General features: G+C 39.7%; 1 protein-coding gene across 2 annotated transcripts in view; it reads left to right on the forward strand.

Annotated features, from left to right (window-relative positions):
• slc6a9 (solute carrier family 6 member 9) overlaps positions 1–20,792 on the forward strand; it is a 93,925-nt gene that overhangs the window by 26,266 nt on the left and 46,867 nt on the right. Inside the window, exon 1 of one of the 2 annotated variants that reach the window (XM_007229300.4) lies at positions 16,010–16,243. The exons of the other annotated variant lie outside the window; for it this stretch is intronic. Coding sequence (XP_007229362.3) covers positions 16,127–16,243 — 117 coding nt within the window. The 5' untranslated portion in view covers positions 16,010–16,126. Of the gene's footprint in view, positions 1–16,009; positions 16,244–20,792 lie in introns of those variants that run through there. 2 annotated transcript variants of the gene reach the window in all.

The following is a 20,792-nucleotide window of genomic DNA, read 5'->3' on the forward strand; positions in this document are numbered from 1 at the left end:
CAACACGCCAGTGACTCTGAATGCGGCTTTTGAACTGCGCTCTGAAAGCTTTCTCACTTAGACTGAGCTCGTGAAGTTGACTCGATTCATACTGTCTTACACTGCTGAAGTCGATGCCTTGCTGCCTGAGGTTTGAGTATGTTATGATGTCAGTTTTTTTATCTGTGAAATTTTAACATGCACTATTCCAGAAGATATGACAAAAAAAACTCATGATCTAAAGTATAATATTAAAATATCAGTATTTATTTGTAACACAAAAAGCAAAACCTGCTCTGGATTATGTTGTTTGAGGTAAAATAATAATGATTACTACAGAAAAGTGTAGACAACATTGTACTAAATAAATCACAAACTGCATTACCCACATGCAGCAACAGAGGGAGCTCTTTACACTGCAGACAATGCTAACATGACCGAACTAGGCTGGAGGCAGATTGAGGCACAGCAACCTAACAGCATTCATTGCATTATCGCACGTTGTGCTTTTTCTCCATATCATGCACCTCTTCTGGTGTTACCCAGACCAGAGAAAAGTTCCAGTCTGTACTTTTCCATAGTAATTAAAAGCAAAAAATTGTTAATAAGAAGACAAATCAAGACCAAGTAAACCTGCCAAAATTATTAAAGAGACATTATCTCTGCAGTCTGCTGACCTCTGACCTGTCCCGTACTCTGACCTGTGTTGCTCCTGGGTTGGTTGTGTGTTTGGGCTGCTCTGTATCTGGAGAAAACAGTAAACATGTTTTAAAAGTTTCAACATTTCTGATGAAAAGTAAATAAAGGTCCCAAACCCTCCTCCTCCTCCTCCTCCTCCTCCTCCTCCTCACTGGGTTTCCTCTCGTCTGATTGGCTGCACTGATTGTAAATAGATATTGATATTGTGATGCAGGATTTTTGACGTATAGTGTAGCAGTGTTCAGCAGTAAGTAGTTCAGCATGTGCATTTTTTTCTGTTGTCCAGTATGAATGGGGACTATAAGGGCCATTACATAAGTCATGTTTTTTGCAATAACAATATTTGCCAATATGACCGAAGCATTATTTTTTTTTATTATTAATTTTAAGAACATATTATTGCAGCAAATTAAATGTTAAACAATATCATTATTAAATATCATGTGTCACAGTAAAAATAGCAAAACTAATACAGGCAGAATTCTATTCTAACTATTATCATTATATACTGACTTTTTTTGTTTGTTTAAAAAATGCATATACCAATATGATCACAAAATATATTTGATATAATATGGAACATCCCTCCTGTCCAGTGATATTGACAGCACAGTTTATATCTTTTGTCTTTGCAAGTTGCCTGGATGTGCCAATACTTTTGTGTTGTGATAAATTGTCTTATTGTATCAACAATGTGCTTTTTTTTTACATATTGTGAATATCATCAGTGCTTAAAAACTGAGTATTAAGGAGTATTTTATCCTCCTCTGTAACAGATGCTGTGAAGTGTTGTAGAGAATTATATTGGGACTTCATGATACTGTGATTCTGCGATACTCAATATTGTGATTCCCATCTTTACTATGCATTAGTGTTTTTTTAATATGCCACTATTGATGCATTTTGTCTGTGTATTAAAATATTGTGATAAATACTGTATATTGTGAAAATGTCTCTAAATATGATGATATATTATTTTCACCATATTGCACAAATGCTCCTTGTGTTTTATGGTGTGTAGCGGTGCGGATGTGATCAGCTGTGTTGTTCTGAGCTCACTGTGGCATCTGGAGGCCTGGGTCCCACGCCAGTGTTGTGAAAGAAGGGGCTTATCTGTTAAGCTGGGGCCCTTTTACAGCCGCCTTTACAGCGTATGTGGACACACTGCTCCTGACTTACTGGCCAGATGGGCTTTTGGCGCAGCACTATTTATTAGCCCTCCGCCTCCTTGAAGTTCGCAGAGTCGCGCACCCCGCGGGCGGAGGGGCTCGGGCACGGCCCTCGGCAGGAAGCTAAGCCCGTGATTGGTGGGTTTGTTTGTCTGTCACTCTCAGCCACGCCTCCGTTCGAGCAGCGTTTGTCCCTTTTAAATGGTGGACAGTTTTGCTTACTTTACAGTATCGGACCAGCGGAAGTGTCTGTAAATCTGCAGGAGCAGGTGGGTGTCTGCACTGTCATGCAGCACAATAGCACGCCAAGCTTGTGCCAAGGCCCTGAATACGCTGTGCCTCCTCCCCATATTGGACAGGAGCTGTTCAGCGTGGAGAGGCTCTTGATGTGTCGACAATGAAACATCAGCTCCGTGTAGAGCATTGTTTCTACTGCCTATCGTACACGCAGGGCCATTTACTGCTGCTCACCCGCCAACACTCTCTCTCTCGCCACAGGGAATTAAGACTTAAGACCACCGCTGGAGCCACTAATAATGCGGCTCTAATAAATCTTTATATCTCTGATGTTTATAAAAAAGCAGATGATGATTCTTAATGTGCACTGTTAGACAGACAGACAGTCAGACAGACAGACAGGTAAAGGTATGTAGTAGCTTGAAACAACACAGAAATTGAATATGGTCAGACATATAATTTGTAAAATTGCATTATTTATCATCATCATAATGACTTCGCGAAAGAGCTGCAGTAACATTGTGAATAAAAAAAAACTCCACATAACCCGCATGCAGTGGCAACAGGAAGCTCTTGATGCTGCAGACTGGTCATGTAACATAACAAGGCTGGAGATTTAGGTAGAGTGCTATAAAATAATAATGAATACTCTACAGTATAAAAGTGCAAGTAAATACAGAATAAAGATTAAAGAGGTTATTAGACAAAGTCCTGATGAGAGCCAGTTTTTGTATTTGATGGTCTTTGTGTCTGCACTTAAGGAAACTTTTAAAGTTCTTGAAATTCTACTGATTGACTGACCTTCATTTCTTAAAGTATTCTTTTCTTTATTTAGTTGAGTAGTTCTTGCCATAATATGGATTAAAACATTACTTAAACAGTGCTATTCATGTTCAGCACAGCTGTTAACTGAAAGCCATTCCATGTGACTGCACCTGCACCTCATAAAACTAACTGGAAAAAATGCCAAGTTGTGCACAACGGTGATTTTTTCCTTATAGTTTGGATTACTTTAATATTAATCTACAATACAGATAATGTACATATATATGCCTACTCCACACTTGTGTGGATGAGTATGTGTCCATATTGTGTGACTTGATTTAACAAGCCTAGTTTAAAAGTTTAATAACTCTGGGGGCAAATGGTCTTCTCAGTCTTTTAGTGTAATGTTAGAGATATACTATTTATGTAGAGAGATATTTACTTAAATTAATTTTTCCAGTTTAATGTTTTAATATATGTTTCATAAGTTATATATATGAAATATGAAATATATATTTCATATTTCATATATATAACTTATGAAACATATATTAAAACATTAAACTGGAAAAATTAGGATAATAAATAGGACAACGCTAATTTCAGGTTTTTCAGTGGAGACCATCCTGTTCTGTAGAGCATTAGCATCAGGAAGAACTGTTAATTCTACTGACCCCTTACTCCCCTCATCGCCTTCCCTCCTCTCGAGCTTTCCCCACTCTGCGCCATCCTGTCCCATGGGCTGCTGATGTGCACTGTGTCCTGCGAAGTGGAAATGAATGGAAACAAATATTAGGTTCTTTTGACTGGGTTTTCTTTACTTTCTCAGGGTCCCCCCAGGACAATGCACATCTTAATTGGGAGGAAGTAGTAGTGTTAAACAAACCTCCAGCTCTCCAAACTAACCTAATAAACCTGTGCTTCTAGATGTGGCCAGCTACGATTTTTACCAGTTTGCCCACGTTTGCAGTCTGTAAGCTAGCATGGTACACTGTTTAAATTGCAAGACCCTTAAAAATGTTTTAGAGGTTCCTCAGGTTGGAATTGTGGATGAATACCTTAATGTGCTTTGAGGAAACTTTAAGAAAAGGCTTTTAAAAAAAAGTCTGAAGGGTTTCCTAAAGCGGTTCCTCCACTGTTTCAAATTAAACCCCCCTGAACGTTCCTCAATGATTGTTTTAACACAGTCAGATGTGGAATTTATTGTTTTTAGTTATTGCAGCATGTGTACATTGGGTCTAGGAATATAAGCTGTAATCAAAAAACAAATGGAATGTTTGTGGGAAACAGGTAACAACTGTAATTTTCAATCTTTAATATTTTAGTGTACATGGTAGGCCTGTAAAAATATGATTTATCACAAAGAGTAAAAACCGCATTAACGTTGTAAATGACAGTAAATTTTCATTACCCAATTGCATTACCCAAAAGCATCAACAGAGGGTGCTCTTCACACTGCGGACTGTGATCATGTGACACACCTAGACTGGAGGTAGAGCGAGGTAAAGCATACTAGAGTGGTATAGGGTGGTAGAGTGTGGTGGAGGACCACAGTGAAAGCACCAAACTACTCCTTATCCTGGGTAAATCAGTGCAGCCAAACCAAGTTCTAAAAAAAAAACATTGAGGAGCTAAAGCTAATTTATTGTGTTCTATGCCAATATCAACATTAGCACAAGATCATAGGGCATACGACATTAGGAAACTTCCAGTTCCACACATTAGGAGCCACTTCAATAAACATGAGCGCTAAAGAACTCTTTGGGAAACTGGATAAAAAGAAACTAATATAAAGAATACACACTTAAAACATCTCAGTTTCTGTTTATCCCAAACCCAAAACCCAACAAAAACAGTTAGCTTTTCTAACACAGGTGTCCGACCTCTCCACTAGGCAAACTTTTGGGCTTACGTAAGGAACATATTGAGCTGTCAGTCGCCCCGTAGAACTTTCGAGAGCGTTCACGTCTTTGTGAGCCGTGCATCGCCGGTGCCTTCGGGGGCATGGGAACAGATGTGATGGAGCAAAGGGAAAGTCAAACACAATTTCTGTTTCAGCTTGAGCCCTTCGCAGTACAGTGCGCCTAGCTGGGGTCAGGCCACGGAGCAGGCAGCCACTGTGGCGAAGGCACAATGGGAGGACAAGGGCCACCAAATGCTAAACACGTCCACTGCTGCGCTTCCTTAAAAAAAAAAGAGAGAAGGAAAAAGAAAGCTCCCCTGCGCCAAAAGGCCCCATTGAGGCTCAGCCTTTGGATTTCGTTTGAAGAAACCACTCAAGCTGAAAATTTCGTTTTTCTGTTTCTCTTCCTCTCGCCTTTTATAACTGGAGGTGCCCACATTTCTGCTGGAGCTAAACACAAATACCGACAATGACCCAAAAAAGGGGGCTGAAATTATGGGCTGCTGTTTGGCGTCGCGATCCACCCACCAGGCTTCATAAATCTTCTCGTCCCTCTTTTGATTATTATTATTTTTAGCAGTTGAATTGAAGTCCTTCAAAGGCTTTTCACCCCATATTTAGGTAATTTGTTGCGCTTGAGTCCAACCTGCTCCCCCTTTGCCGAGCTGAATAGGACATACAGGCATGGGACGAGGGGGGGTCCGCAATTCTCAGGCTCCTTCTCCACTTTCAGCCCCCCCACCAACACCCCCTCCTCAGTATTATTTATCACTTTGAAGTTTTCAGAATGAAAGGGGGTCTCTGGAACTCTTGCTCTTGCTCTTGGTTTTTTTAGATTAAAGAGCGGAAATCTGTTTTGATATTTTTTAAAGCATTTTTTTGTTGCTTTGACTGCTTCTACCTTTCACCCATAAAGTAGAATATCCTGAGCTGACCTTGACTGTTTCTTTTTCTGTGTTTTGTGTGGCGTGGACCAGTAACTGTGACCCTTTGTAAACTCCCCTGCTTCCAGTTCAGGGTCTCTTGCTGTGCTCTCACTTTGAAATTTGTCTGTTTCTGACCTGTCCAAACAAGGAAACAGGAGGGGAACTGCATGTCTTTCAATGTCAATATGTGTTATGACCACACACATGCTCACATCTAGCATGTATGTCATGCTGAAATATATTTTTTTGCTCTATAAAATTTACATTTGAAAAAACAAAACAAGCTTTTATTTGTTACCTTGTTTTTAATATGCTATTTTTCTGCAGCATGACCCCACGGTTGACCACGCTCGACTGTTGCCTTTCTCTTTTTCTGCTTTTCGCTCTTTGTTGAATCCACGTGAGACAAGTCAAAGTCACATGTACTTCGCTTTCGTCCTCAGTAATGGTCCCATATGTTTGTCAAAATGTGTATGTTGTGTGCTTTTTCCGGCCCGATTTGTGCCCAAGCCACTCCACTGAGCCCCATTCTCCCCAGAGGCGATCCGAGCTACACGCTATTTATAAAGAATTAGCAGCTGGGGCCCTTCCAGCCAAATTGCGAAAGGGAGGGGAAATTATCATGGAAACTTCAGATTAACCCAAGCGTTGGAAATTTGCTCTCCTGTGTCCCTGAAAGCTGCCGGCCTGGGCAGACGTCACTCGCTCGCGCTGTTCCACACGCACACGGACGGACGCATGCACCGGAGGAATGGGGCAGGAAGTTGCTTTTTAACCAACGCTCCATAAATTTGTTCCTCGGACCAAATCCCCCCTCCGCCACGACCCGAGCCGTGCCAGAACGGGCTCCTCCTGACTTCTCTGTGCCGCCTGGCCCTCAGTGTGTTCAGGTTAAGATTCCGGCTTGCTCTCAGGATTAAAATTCTCTTCAGACACTCTGTGTTTTTGCCCCCTGTTACTCAGAAACTCTGACTACTTTTTATACTGAAATCTGCCCCTCTTTTCCCAAAGTTAGTAACCTAACGACAGAACTTCCAGTCCTGCACACCACCCCGAGCACCTTGCTGAGCTGTAATTTAGTGTGAGCGGAAATTAAGTTGATTTGCAGTAATGGACACGTACATGAATTGAAAAGGATGGAATGGGAGCGGACCGGGAGAGGAGTGTCTTTCACTAGAGAGGGAAATTACATTATGAATTTCTCTTGCGGGAGCTCAAATGACAATTCATTTTGTTAATTTGTATAAACTTGAAAATTATTACAGACCGACCAAAATCATGTAGTAGTATGTTCAGTACCAGCCAAAGGTGTTTTTTTTTTCATTATTTTAAAATGTCCTATATTGTAGATTTAATACTATATTCATCCAAACTATAAAAAAAAATATGGAATTTTTTAGTAAACAAAAAGGCATTAAACAAAAAAGAATGTTTTATACTCTTTCAAGTAGCAGATTGCTTAGATGACAGTTTTGAACATCTTGGCTGGATTTTCTCAGTCAGCTTTGTGAAGTAGAGTTCCAGGTGGATTTCAGTTAACAGCTGTGCTAAACTCGTCAAGAGTTAATTTCTTCAATTTCTTGTCTCTTAATGTGTTTGAGAGCATCAGTTGTGAAGTTGTGAAGAGGTAGAGTTACAGGTATACAGTAAATAGCTCTATTTAAGTAATGTTTTAATCCATATTATGGCATAAACTACTTAACTAAAATAAAGTAAAAGAAAAAAATACTTTCCGAAATGAAGCTCAGTCAATCTGAAACATTTCAATAATATGAAAAAGTTCCTCAAGTGCAGTCGCTAAGACCATCAAAATGTTATGATGAAGCTGGCTCTCATCAGGCCCACCCCAGGAAAAGAAGAGCAGGAGTCTGCTGCATAGGATATGTTCATCAGAGTTACCAGCCTCAGAATCCGCTAGTTAACAGCACCTCAGATAAGAGCACCTAAATGCTTCACAGTATTTTAGGTTTGTTTAACACTTTTAGTTTTACTTATGTTTCTTTATAGCCTAGTCGAGTATTTAGTATTGATTTACAATGTAGGGAAACACATAAAAATAAAATATTGAATATACACAAACCGATCATAAATTGTTACCTCATGAGGCTTAGGAACGCCCACACTTGCACAAGTTGTGAGGTGTTATCTTTTGATTGAGGCTGTTGGCAGGGCCACATAGTTATGTTAGAGGTGTAGTGGTTGTGAGGATGTTTTATTTAACCTTTAAGTCAAAATGGAATGTGTACTGGGTACAGGCAAGCAAATCTGGCAAAAATAACATCAATGGCAGGAGACCCCACACACTCACATCCCATGTTCCAGTCCCATGATATTTGGCATGTCATTGTTTACTGATACAGTATAATTCTTACATGTAGGTTCCGTTGTGGAATATTCCATTTGTAAGTCTGAAACGTTCAGCTTCCTCTTTGAGTAAACCAACATCCTTTTTGAGGTTGTCTGGTCAAGTGAATGTTTCACCATAATATAATTCACATCACTCACGTGCTCTCAGAGTAACTTTCCACCAGCTGATGAGTGCAGTCAGTTAAACCCACTGTTGTGATTAAACTGAGTAACAGCCCGAGTTGAGTAATGATACAAGCAGAATACAAGAGCCTGTACAGTGCTATGCAAACTCTTGTGCACCTTGGCTCACTGTGTCTATTACTCAGGAATTGGGTTTGTAGGAAATTAAACCATAAAATTAAAGATAAAACATGTTCGTGTGTTATTTTGGTAAATAAGGGACGTCCAAGTGACTCTAAACAAGCATGATCCATTTTGAACTGATTCTTTCAGTTCTGTGGATTGAAATGTAATTCTAAGTCAAATCAAAATGCTTTGCCCACATTGAGCAACAAAGGTATGTTTGGAGAGCTAATGGTGCTTTAATGAAGAGAGCACCTCTCCAGCTGAGAAGAAGGTTGATTAATTGAAGGTTGATTCATTGTGTTTTGGCTTGTGTTTTAGCCAGGGGCTATGGTTAACTGGACTTGGGTTGAGGCATTTATACATGTAGTTATATACAAGCAAATCCAGGTTCTAGTCATATATAAGTATTTCAACAAATTGGAATTAATGTTACAGATTCAATGTATTTAAAAATTCCCCCAAAACTAGAGCATATTTAGGTCAAACTCATTGTTTGGTCTGGCATAGTACAGTCACATGACCGACTAGCTAGCTAGTCTGGTGCTACTAGTGCAGGTCTAAATGAAATGTTTCAAAACAGCATATTTTACATTTTATGTCCCTTTTTAAATTCTAGCCAATCATTTGGCTAGATTCAGTGGGTTATATTGAAGCTTTTATAATTATTTAGGTTTTAAATAATTTGTAATGTGTTAAGTGGGCCATTGTTTGCAAATAAGTTGGGAACCTCTGAACTAGAAGAATCTCATAGAAATAAAGCTAGAACATTCTGCTTGTTAAGATATGTAGCATAGATTTCTGTTATTAAGTTATTCTCTGCAACAGGGCTAACTCTTGGTCTTCTATTGCTGGGACAATCCTGATGAGAGCCAGTTTCCTCATTACATTTTTAATGGTCTTTGCGACTACACTTGAGGATACATTTAAAATGTATTTAATTTTGTGGGTTTGACTGTCCTTCTTTTCCTAAAGTAATTGTCATAATGTGGATTGCAACATTACTCAAACAGAGCTGTTCACTGTATACCAACTCTTCACAACTTAACAACTGATGCTCTTAAGAGGAAGGGGAATTCAAGTAAATTTAAGTTGACAAATTCAAGTTCAGAACAGCTGTTAACTAAAAGCTGATCAAGGTGACTCTACCTCATAAAGTTGACTAAGAAATTCCAAGTTGTCCCCTTTAAAGATATTCCGTTTTTTTTTGTTGTTGTTTTTTTGTTTACTACATGTATGTTTTTTAATAGGTTGGATGATTCATCTACAATGCAGAAAAAACACTGAATTTAAAGTGTGCCCAAACTTTTGACTGTTACTTTATTTATAGAATGTTTATACTGCATGATGTCTAACTAAATTAAGGACAACTGAATGACTCATGGGTCATTTTTCATAAACCTCTTGAGACCTAATAATAGTGTGTGAGTGTTTCAGTGGGAAAAGTTTGGAATGTGTGTTGGAATACTCTTCTTTAAAATCTTATTCATGTTTAACTAAACGATATGTATACTCTACAGGTCAGCAGTTTTTGAACATCCCCATTTTTGTCAGTATTCAACTGGCAATAGTTTTGGATGGTATATAATTTTTCATATAGTCATAACTTCTCAAAATGTAACAGTGGTTTTACCAAGGGTGGGGAGTTGCTTAATCTGAGAAAGTAATACAGATGCTCTTGCATTATTTTCAAACAAAAATGCAGAGTTCAGTTTGCTTACAGTGTCACAGACTAAGTGAACACTGTGCAAACTTTTAAATTAGTCGTTTAGTAAATGTTACACCGCCAGGATTAGGAGAGGGAAGCTGGTTAGCATTAGCCATGCAGTAGCATCGCTGTTACCATTCTTTTTAACATAAAATGCAATCAAATCTGACTGACTAAATCACACTAATAAACATTTAGGTGAAAATTACTCAAGCAACTACATTTTGACAGACAGAAACCTAAAATAAACATTTTTTGTGGTGATGTTAAGGTAATAGAAAGGCTAAACCAGCTAAGCTTAAATAAGATAGCTAAGTTAGCATGCAGGCTACACACCACAGCATCCAGTGTTTTTAATTTGGCTTTATCTGGGATTTCTCTAAAGAGCTCCATTAACCTTTTATGATAGCTTTATTTGCAGTGTTGTGTAAATACTATGGTAGATTTTCAAAGCTGCTTCTATTGCTATAGACCAGCTGTGTTAAAATCATTATGGCTGAGGTAAATTTATGATTAGAATAGCAGTCCTGAAGCAAGTTCAGGATTGGGAGTGTTAAGGGTAAATAATTAGAATAGCAGTCCTAGGGTAAATTCATGATTAGACTAGCAGTTCAGAGGTAAGTTCGTGAATAAAATGTCAGTCATGAGGTAATATATATATATATATGGTTAGAATAGCAGTCCTGAGGTAAATTCATGATTCATGAGTGGCAGTATGTTTTTACAGTGCAGCAAACAGTCATGTGTAAATGTAGAGCTGTTCTGAAAGTAGAATTAGATGTAGTGGAAAGCTGAACTGTTGGGTTTTCAGTTCTGCACATTAGCAGGCAGTGGGTTACCAGTGTGCTATGTGGGCCAGTCTTTCTGCTGCATTGTGATCATGTGCAGGGGTTGGAAATCGTGTGAGTCGATTGCTTTATGCTACAATCCGCTGCTTTGTGTGTTTGTTTTTGTGTGCTTCAGACATGCCACTTGAGATTGTAAATGGGGCGAGGGAGCGCGGCGGAAAGAGGCGGCGCATCAAAGCGCGGCACTAAGTTTGAAAAAGTGACATTTTTAGTCAGCAGTAGTATTTTAGTCCTCACTGAGGCTCTCTTGTTTAGCTTGTCAATAGCATAGACGTGCCTTGAATAGGAAATACCTGGTTAAGCAGAGTTGCTTGAAACCGCACTTCCTCCCTGGCGAATTTAATGGCTGCTTGTCCCTTTCTCCGGTTGTCAGATCCGGCTCTAACAGATTCTGAACTTAGTCTAATGTTATCCTTATTTTATTTTTTTCTCCATGTTAATTTGCTTTTGTCTGTGCATGTGTAGGTGGTGCTCTTTACGCACTTTTTTGTGAATTCGGCCTGCTGCGGCTGGTGTGCACAAAGACCTACAAATAATAGAAGATTACGAACTGACCTTTGCAGTCACGAATTTTCAGAAAATAGAATCCCAGAAATGAACACAAAATACAATATATAAATAACTTTGCTGACCTCAGAATTGCCCATTGTGTTTACCTACTGAGAAAAGCCCATTAATGTGAATGAACCAGCATGTTGACTTTGTTTAAAATCATTTCTTTTATTAGATTGGTCTTATTTATTTATAATAATTACATATTTTTTAATTTAAATTTCTAAAAATTCTTTTATTTAATTTCTGGAACAATATATCGTCCAAAAAAAATTGAGTGTTGTGACCGGTCTAATGGGCCTTGGTGGCCACTTTTTTCTTTTTTCTCTCCTAATACACAAAAGCTTTAATGTTAATAGTTTAACATATTTATCATGATGATGCATGGGCATCATTTAAGGTGGGTTTGATCATTACAAGGATTCCTTGCTCAAACCAAGGTGATCACTGCATTAAAGGAATAAACCTTGATTTGATGCCTTAATGGTGCAAATAAGGTAAAACTGTTAATTGGGTTAATCAGCAATAATGTTTTATTCATCACATCAACTTTAAAAGTAACTTTTTATATGGAGCTGTTCGGTTGTTTGTTATAGAATTTACATTATTTTAGTAGGGCTGGGAATCAATCCAAATTTCCTGGATTGATTCAATTCTGATTCATAAGGTCATGATCCGATTCGATCCACGTTTCAATCCGATAATGATCTATTTACATATTGCTGTATTGTCACTTTAAAATAAATACTATCCTATAGACAAAACAGCTCCATGTGTGTTTGTGACTGTATCTGTAAGAGGGACACACAGAGAGAAGAGTTTCGGCCAGCTCACTCTTATTTTAGTTTTATTTTTGTTTAGACGGCACCCGCTTTTTATACTGCCCCTTGCTCGTCAAAGAAAATAATGCCTATAGTCACCTGGAAAAGATCGATCCACATATATTTGGATCGTGGTCATATTTTTTGAGCGTGAATTGATATTGGATCTCGGATCGATCTTTTGAAAACAGCCCTATATTTTAATATTTTTAATAAATCACTTTATGAATAGATTCAGATAGAAGTCCTGCTAAAGTTGCTTTCAGTACTGCCTCCAAATAGAGCTGCAACAATTAGATTACATAAATGAACAATTAGCAATTGACTGAAACTGGTCAACAAAATTTTATAATCTACATAGTCAATTATAACAGCACCACACTGCACAAAGAGCTCTGGACAGAAACACAACAGTGAGGGAGGGTAAAGAGCTGCTCAGTCACTCAGTTCATACTTAGCATGGACCAAAAGTGCACCACTAAAATATTTACTCACTAAATATCAGGAAAAAATCTAATTTAAACACCATCTCGGCATTTAAATCCCACGTTTGGCTGTTTCTGTCATTTTGAAGCGAAACAGAAAGATAGTCTCAGGGAGCAGAGATGGAGGGCATGGCAGAAATAATCATTGACTGACCAATTAATATTATTAATATTAATATGAGGGGGTTACATTTATACAGTGATTTATGTAGAAGTGTTTAATGCACATAGATATGCCTCTTTGCTCTCAATCGTCTGTGAAACGGTAAACTTTTTAGCTCAAACTGCTTTAATTTGGACAAACTTCCTTTTACTGGCAGAGAAATAAGCCATCATTTTATGTGTATTCCCTGTAGAAAGTCTCGGGTGCTGTACAGCTGGGGGTCCTGTTGAGTGTTTACTTGTGATTTGTATTTAGGCAACGGGGCAAAACAGGTTTAAACAAATTTCAGCAATTACGGAGTTTGACATCTGCATTCCCTAATGAGCACTAAATACATGATATAACCATCCAAAGCTAATTGCCCTCAGTGCCTCACACTTGTTTGGGATTGCCCTATTGAGGCTGGTCTCTGTATGTGTCCCTTTTCTGTTGTACCCCCCATGGCCCTCCCTCTTTCAAACAGCTCTCCATTCTGCTATTGATATGGAGCTGTCAAAATAGCGCAGTGCTCATATACTCATTAGAAGAGCGCTTTTGTGCGGCGGCGGTGGGACGTGGTGCTGCTGTTTGACTAATAGGAGTTGGCTGCGGCCCCTGGAGAGCCTAATGACCGCCGGTATCAAATTCCCACCCTGGCAGGCTCGTGGATCGGACGCAGCGCTGTGCCTGGAGCAAAGTGTTTGTGAAGGGTTGTGTGTGTAGGACTAAAGAATTAACTGCTTACAAACGCTCTCGTTTTGCTGTGGTGTTATACACACACACTTCAGCACTAGGTGTAGAGATCATGCCAAGGCAACTTTGATGCCTTTCGAGTTAATGAATGCTCCTGCATCGTTTCAGTGCATGATGGAAATGGCCTTGTATGAACTGACCAGCATGACCTGAGATTCAAATCAGTGATTTTTGGGTCATAGTGGCAGAGCTTCTTGATATGCACCATTGTTTTTTTTTTATTATTATTATTATTAATGTCATCTTATCACCATTTCATTATAATGATAAAATAATGAGACACGTACTGGCTCATTCATATATACATGGACTCTCTTCAACAAGTAAACACAGTGGATGGTATTATGGTCATGTCCATATATTTAATGATGGGTCAATAAAGTAATTATCCTGACAGGAACATGTAGTCCGTTGAGCCTTCATTAAACAATGTTTTCACCACCTTCAAGAGGGGTCTGAATTCTTCATGTTCCCACCCCGACCCAAAATCTGACCTTAACCTGCTGATGAATGTGAAACACAGTATCTGAGGTTTTGCGGCTAATTGCAAAAACTCAAGCAAAGATGATGCGGTGGATTTTTAGGAAAGAGTGTTTGAAGTACAGCAAGCCATTCCACCCCATTCCCCAACCTCATTGCAGTCTTATCTGATCTTATCTGAACTTATTGTGCAGATTTGATTGCCTTCTTCTGTTGTTTGGCACCCACAGCCAACCAGAAGTTGCAGTCCTGCTCCGAAACAGCATTGAATTCTGATATCATCACTGAACTTGTAAAAGCTGAAGGTATTGAGCTTGCAGTTGAATGAACTCTGAAATTACAGATCCATTGGACCTCTCTGAACTAAACAAACCTCTCTGAGTCTTTCTCAGACTGACAGGCCAGATGTGCTGAGAAGAGCAGTGTTTACAAGCTAACATAAACTCAAACTTGCGGGCATGAGCGCAGAGGGACAGAATGCCATACTATAGCTGTGTTTCTTTTCAAAACTGCAGTTGAGGTACACTGTTACTGTGACTTTAATTTACTTAACTTACTGCTGGGTTGACATTCTGCCACTTCATAATCATAACCTTATTATGACTTTAATAATGCTCTTGGATTATATGTTTTTGGACACTGGTAGTACTTGTTTACCGTCTCTTGTTTACAGTTTAAGGGCTGCTTGCGAATTGGGTTTAGATCTTTCTTGTGACAAGACCTTGTTTCCCGCTGATGAATATCTTTCATACATCACCTGAAGAATTGTGCTTTACTAAGAATTTACAATACAATAAACACATATAAGTACAATAAGTTACAACAAATTCTGCAAGTTTTCTTCTCTATCTTTGCAATGTGTGGTTCTTTCTTGCTTAATCATAGAAGATGATAAATAAATCATATTAACTCTCTGTTCATTGAGTGTGCTGCCAGCATTGCTCACCTTCGTTAAATGCTCATTAGGCCAAGGGCCAGATGCCTGTCAACTTCTGACACCACTAACAGGATACTCAGTTGGGGCCAAAGCCAAGAGCCTGCCATTGAAAGCTTTCTTTTGTGCGAAGATCTCCGTTTTACTTCTATATCTTTTTTCTGTTTCCCATGCATTGCGTCGTGGCTGTACTCCTTTCAGGCAAATGCCACCTTTTGCACAAGGGACGATTTGACCGGTTGTGGCCTGTGAGGACAAAGAGTAGGAAACCATTTGACCCCCAAAGAAAGAGAGGATGAATTACGAGGGTACGGCCTTGCCCATCCGTAGTGCACATGGAGGGACGGGGTGCGTCCCAGTTCCCCCCTTTCGCTTGCCTCTCGCAGGGGAACCTTACTGGAGACTTGGCAACGTCCGAGGACGAGGATTTGAGAGTCAAGTGTCTGTGAATGGGCAGAGCGTTGGTGGTCTGGGTGCAGCTGCACCAAAAACAAGTGGAAGAAATGGAGAGACAGAGAAAGGGGTAGCGTGCTCCCTGTGGAAGTGCATGGCTCCTAACTCTTGTCTTTCATCTCGCGGGCCGGCCAGCCGGGCTTGGCACGGGCCCCTGCTCCAGGCAGCTAAGCTAGCAGCTTCCCCGATACTCAGTATTCAGCCAAGGTGCTGGAATGACAACGACTCCATTCATGGTGGAGGTAGAGGCAAGGGGCTATGGATCTGCTCTGGGCTTTTTCTGCTCTGAGTGTAGATGGAGGCGGGGGGTATTTTCTCCAACTTAAAGTTGAGCAGAAAAGGGACTGAAAAGGAGGTAAGGCAAAGCAATGGATGAGAGAGGGAGTGTGAGCAAGTGGGAGAGCGCGAGAGGAGAGGAGGAGGGAGGGTGAGAGAGAGCGAGAGAGAGAGAGAAAGAGAGAGAGCTTCCATGCTGAATGATTGTGAGAGGCGGAGAGGAAACAGAACTCCATCAGATGAAATGAGGTGAAAATAATTCAGGCATTAATCAAGCCTGGACGAAAGGAGGGTGTTCTCCCTCCACCCTCGCTCCCTCCCTCTCGCGGGCACGCGCATTCTCTATGGAAGCGGACGCAAAAGGTGTGAATGAAGAAGTCGAGAGTGAGGCGGATAGAAACGGCCGGCGCTGTCCAACCATGTCTGAGTCCAACAGCACCATGGCTTGTCGGGCTGATCAGGTCAGTTCACCTTTTTCTCCTTTGTCACTGTGGACCACTTGTAGGACTGTGATGATACCGTAATGGCAAGAGCATCGTTCTTTTTTTTTTTTTTTTCTTAGAAGGGAAAATACTAAGCTTAAGAACTGGCTGAAAGATTTTTCTTGAGCTTTTTAAGAATATTCGATACTCTTCGAGTTAGGGTCCGAGGGCAGTGTTAACCCGAGCATCAAAGCAGTGATTGTGTAGAGCTGCCCGGACGACGGTGCAGGGTCCTGAAAGAATTGAATTAATCAAGGCGAAGCATTGTCTGCGGCGCCTTATTTTTCGGCCATCATTCAGGGGGCCTGTGACGACTCAATAGTCTATGGACCACGTGAGAAGGGGGCTGCAGCTCTTTAAAAACCAGACCACGTGTGAGCCGGCTGAAAAGTTTTTATAACTAATTGCAGTGGGAAGTTCTGCTCGACACTGGCAGAAGGGCTGTGTGATAAACTTTCTAAGGAAGTGGGCAGGAGAACGGCGTGTGAGAGAATGACGGAGGGAAGAAGGAGGAAAGTGTCCAGGCTGTTTTTTTTTTGTTAAGGAGGAGGAAGGTTGGCTTATATTTATGCCCTTTCTCTCTTCCTCTGTCTCTCTCTGTAGCTGCCGGGGCACTCATCACTTAAACAATCTCCAGGAAGATTTGTCGGAAATGGAAAGGTGCAGATATCTGAATAAACCACTTTGCGCCCCCAGATTTACATTTCACAGTCACATCCTTATCTTTACCATAGCTAGATGTGTAATGTATCGTAAAAATGTAGTGAATGCCCTGTTATTTCCACCCCTAGTCAAAATAAAAAAAAACAACTCTGCAGTAATCTGCCACTTCCTTTAGCAATCCCCTCCACTAAACTTAAACAAGCCTGAAATCTGCCCAGGGTGTGGATTTCACTGTTCAGCCTTTTATATTATGATAAGCTCTGTATGAATGTTTTACAGTATGCTGTTATGTTGTTAGTGTTGTAAGGATGTTTGCAGAGCATTCCTGTGTGTTGTAATCTGTTGTGTTTTTTTTGGGTGTGTCCTAATTGTATACTAGCTAATAATATTAGCTAGTGTTTGAGTATATATAATGTAGTATAGATAAGTTGAGTATACTTGTATATCCACAATAGATACAACCATTTGGATTTTGAGTGTGGTAATGATGGACACTATTATCCTACAGTGCAATGTGACAAAAAGGGAGGAGCTACTCACGCCTGGAACAATATTAAAAAACATTGTTATTTATTATATACAATAATGTATTGCAATAGGGGTGGGGGAAATTTTTCGATTCTTGGATGCATCTCGGTTCGTGGACGATTCTGAATCAAATCACTAATGCCAAAAATCAGTTCAGGCCTGCCAACATGTAGCTACGCATTTTGCATGATGCATTTACACATTTACGCATTTAGACCTTGTAGTACGCTTGTATGATTCTATGGTTTTAAGTATGCTTTTATCGTTTGATCTCGCATTTTCCTTGTTATCCCAAATTTGCCTAATTAAAGTAAAATAAATGAATTAAAAAATAAATGAAAGAAAACAAACAGCCGGGGGACGCTTCATGCTTGATCGCTTCAAATTGAGTTAGTATGTTAATATTTTGTCTTCTTTAATAATCTGCAAAACCCACATTATTAAAATATTTATTATAGAATATATACCTCGTAGTATATATGTGTAGTAGAGTTTGTGCAGTAGTTTTGGTCAGTTGGACTCGTTAGTTTGATTATTGCCAGCTGTCTCACTGAGAATTGCGTGAGTGTCTGATGCACCTGCTCCTCGGCTTCCTGTCCAAGTTTCTGCGTGTTCGTGACGTGAGGAGCTTCGTACCACTGCTCGAGTCCTGCTTTTAAAAACACTGACGCTAAGCTGCTGAGATGTGTTGAGGTCACTGCACTGGTCACTGGTTCTTTCCCTTTCCTCTCTGAATTGCTGTGATTGATTCCAGGACCTGGAGCACGATTACAGCTGCAGCACGATCACAACTTCAAACTGAGTAGCAGCCAAATGTCTTATGAAAGTATACATTTGAGAATTAATTTCATAGAACCAGCCTGTTTCTGTATATATTAAAGTATATTTGTTTGTATTTAGTATGTGTACTTGTCTATTCTATTTCTGCCTTGCTGTAGAGTAATTATCAGAGGCTCACTACAAGCACATCAGTGCATAAATGACAAAATTGAATGTAAATGTTTATGTATAACTTTTCCTTAAATATATGTCAATGTTTCAATGCTAATGGGTATAAATCTTTATGGTTAATGGTCAGCTATTGGTTAAGACTGTGCAGCTATACTTTTAAAATGTGCAAAAATCCTGACATTTGCACAAAAAAACAGCCACAAAAAGGGAATAATTGGAATGGAAATGGTGTTTCAAATGAACAATATCAAGCTCTATTTTGCATGACTCTTCATGTTCTTCATATGTCATGGGGTTCGATAACAGAAAGAATCTGTAACTATGTATAAGCGCTGCACTTCTCTACTCTCCCAAATCTGTCTGGTGTGTTTGCACTCCCAGATATTGGTGGATGTTGCTAATCATTTAGCATCAGTTTTTTTTTCCAGACAAAATATAAAATAATTTTGTATATCTTTAGCTAACATATTAAATGGAAACAACTCAACGTATATAACACACATAGATTTTTCAGCAGTTTTGTAGCTTTTCTGCAGTTTAAGGCTTTTAAGGACGAAGACAAATAACAAATTTGACACAAATTTTTTTTTTCATTCCATATTGTATTAAAGTAAAATTTTTGACCACTCTGAGCAGTACAATGGTACAACGAGTGTATGCCAAATGGTGAGTCACCAAAACACCAGCATGCATAGACTTGTACGTCACTGACCTAAAGGTTTTCGGAGGTTTAATTACGCTTCATTTTCCATCACAGACACAGTAGCTTCAGCCTGATCTTCTTATTCTCAGGCTCAGTGACAGTCGCAGTTCTCGTCGTACGCTCTGTGCGCGATTCTTCCCTATTGTCTAATGTCGTCTCTAAGCCTGCCACATGCTTCACTAATAATTGGACTAATAAGAAGTTGAGCAAGGAGCTGTAATTGCATGGCGGCCACCTCCGACTGAGCCTGACGTGCTTTCACAATGAGGAAGAATTAACAGCATCATCTTCATGCTAACTACTTTTGTCTTTTGGCCACTGCCTTGTTTTTTGCGCTGTGCTCGAATCCGTTGCCAGGTATTGTTGTGAAATCTGTAAAATAACGAATGCAGGAGAGTGTGTTTAACACATCAGAGAGAGTGAGTGACTGAAAGTGAAAGCGAGAGAGAGAGAAAAAGAGACAGAGAGACATATGGGTGCTTAGAGGCAGTTTTGCCTTCTTGTCTCACCCTCGCTGCCCTCCTGGGCATACAGCTGCCCGCAGAGTGCTGTGTTTTTTGGTTGTTTTTTGTGTAAATGTTTTTCTGCTTCTCTCGTATCTGACTGAACATCTCTCGTCTCATCTCCAGCACATGATCCATGTGGTCGTATCTGTATTAAAACACAGTATAGTGTCCCGAGTGAAATGGCCTTTCTCGTTCTGAAGTTCTCCTGCTTCAGAGTCGTGCTCTGGATTATACCATGTGTGTTCAGTCACTAGCCTACGGGTCGGAGACGGTCATCTACAGAAACAGCTGTTCCAGCCTTCAGCACTGACCACCCTGTCTCAGATGGGGTCAACTTCAGCACTCTCTCAGTCCTTCATACACTTTTAACACTTTTAACACTTCATACACTTTTTTACAATAGATTTTTTTGGGGCATTATGTACACTGAACACCTTTTTATGCAGGTTTTATTTAGCCACTTTTGTCACCATTTAATAAAATGAATTAGTCTAAACAGAAAAAAACAAAGAAAAAGCTATTTCAAAAATATTAATTCAACACTTAACCTTTTTGATATCCCAGCAGACAAACCAACAAAGTGCATAACATTTACCTCAGAACTGCTATTCTAATCAAACATTTTCCTCAGATAACACCACATGATCAACAATAGTATTAGTTTAGTATTAGTTTAGAGCCTGTCCCTCAACTACTACTCATCTATTACATATAACGCAGATAGACTGTTCCTGCCAAGACTGTTAATCACTTCATTCCTAAGTGTAGCCCCGCCTTTTTACCACATAGCAGAATAAGGGTTTTAAACTGCTTTTGTAATAAGCAATATTATCACAGAGAAAATTATTTTTTGGAATTGTTGGAGCTGGAAAGAGAGTTTAGAGGAGAAACTTGTGATAGAAAAAAGGTGGGGCTGTTTTGTGATTGAAACATTTAAGCATGGGCAGAGCTACTCATCATACTGCAACCAGCCAGCAGGAGCACTAGTTCTGCGGTAGCCTCAGTTTTGAGAGACATTGCGCAGTCAGTGCTTATAAACAGTCTTTGTTTCGGGTTACTGTGAGTTTTGAAAGGACCCCCATTCTAAGCCTGTTTTTCCATACTGCATCACACAAGTCTTTAAATGTGAATTATTCTACCATATTTACACAAATGTATTCCATAGATTAACATTTCC

Source organism: Astyanax mexicanus, chromosome 8 (assembly GCF_023375975.1).
Source record: "Astyanax mexicanus isolate ESR-SI-001 chromosome 8, AstMex3_surface, whole genome shotgun sequence".
Lineage (NCBI taxonomy): Eukaryota > Metazoa > Chordata > Actinopteri > Characiformes > Acestrorhamphidae > Astyanax > Astyanax mexicanus.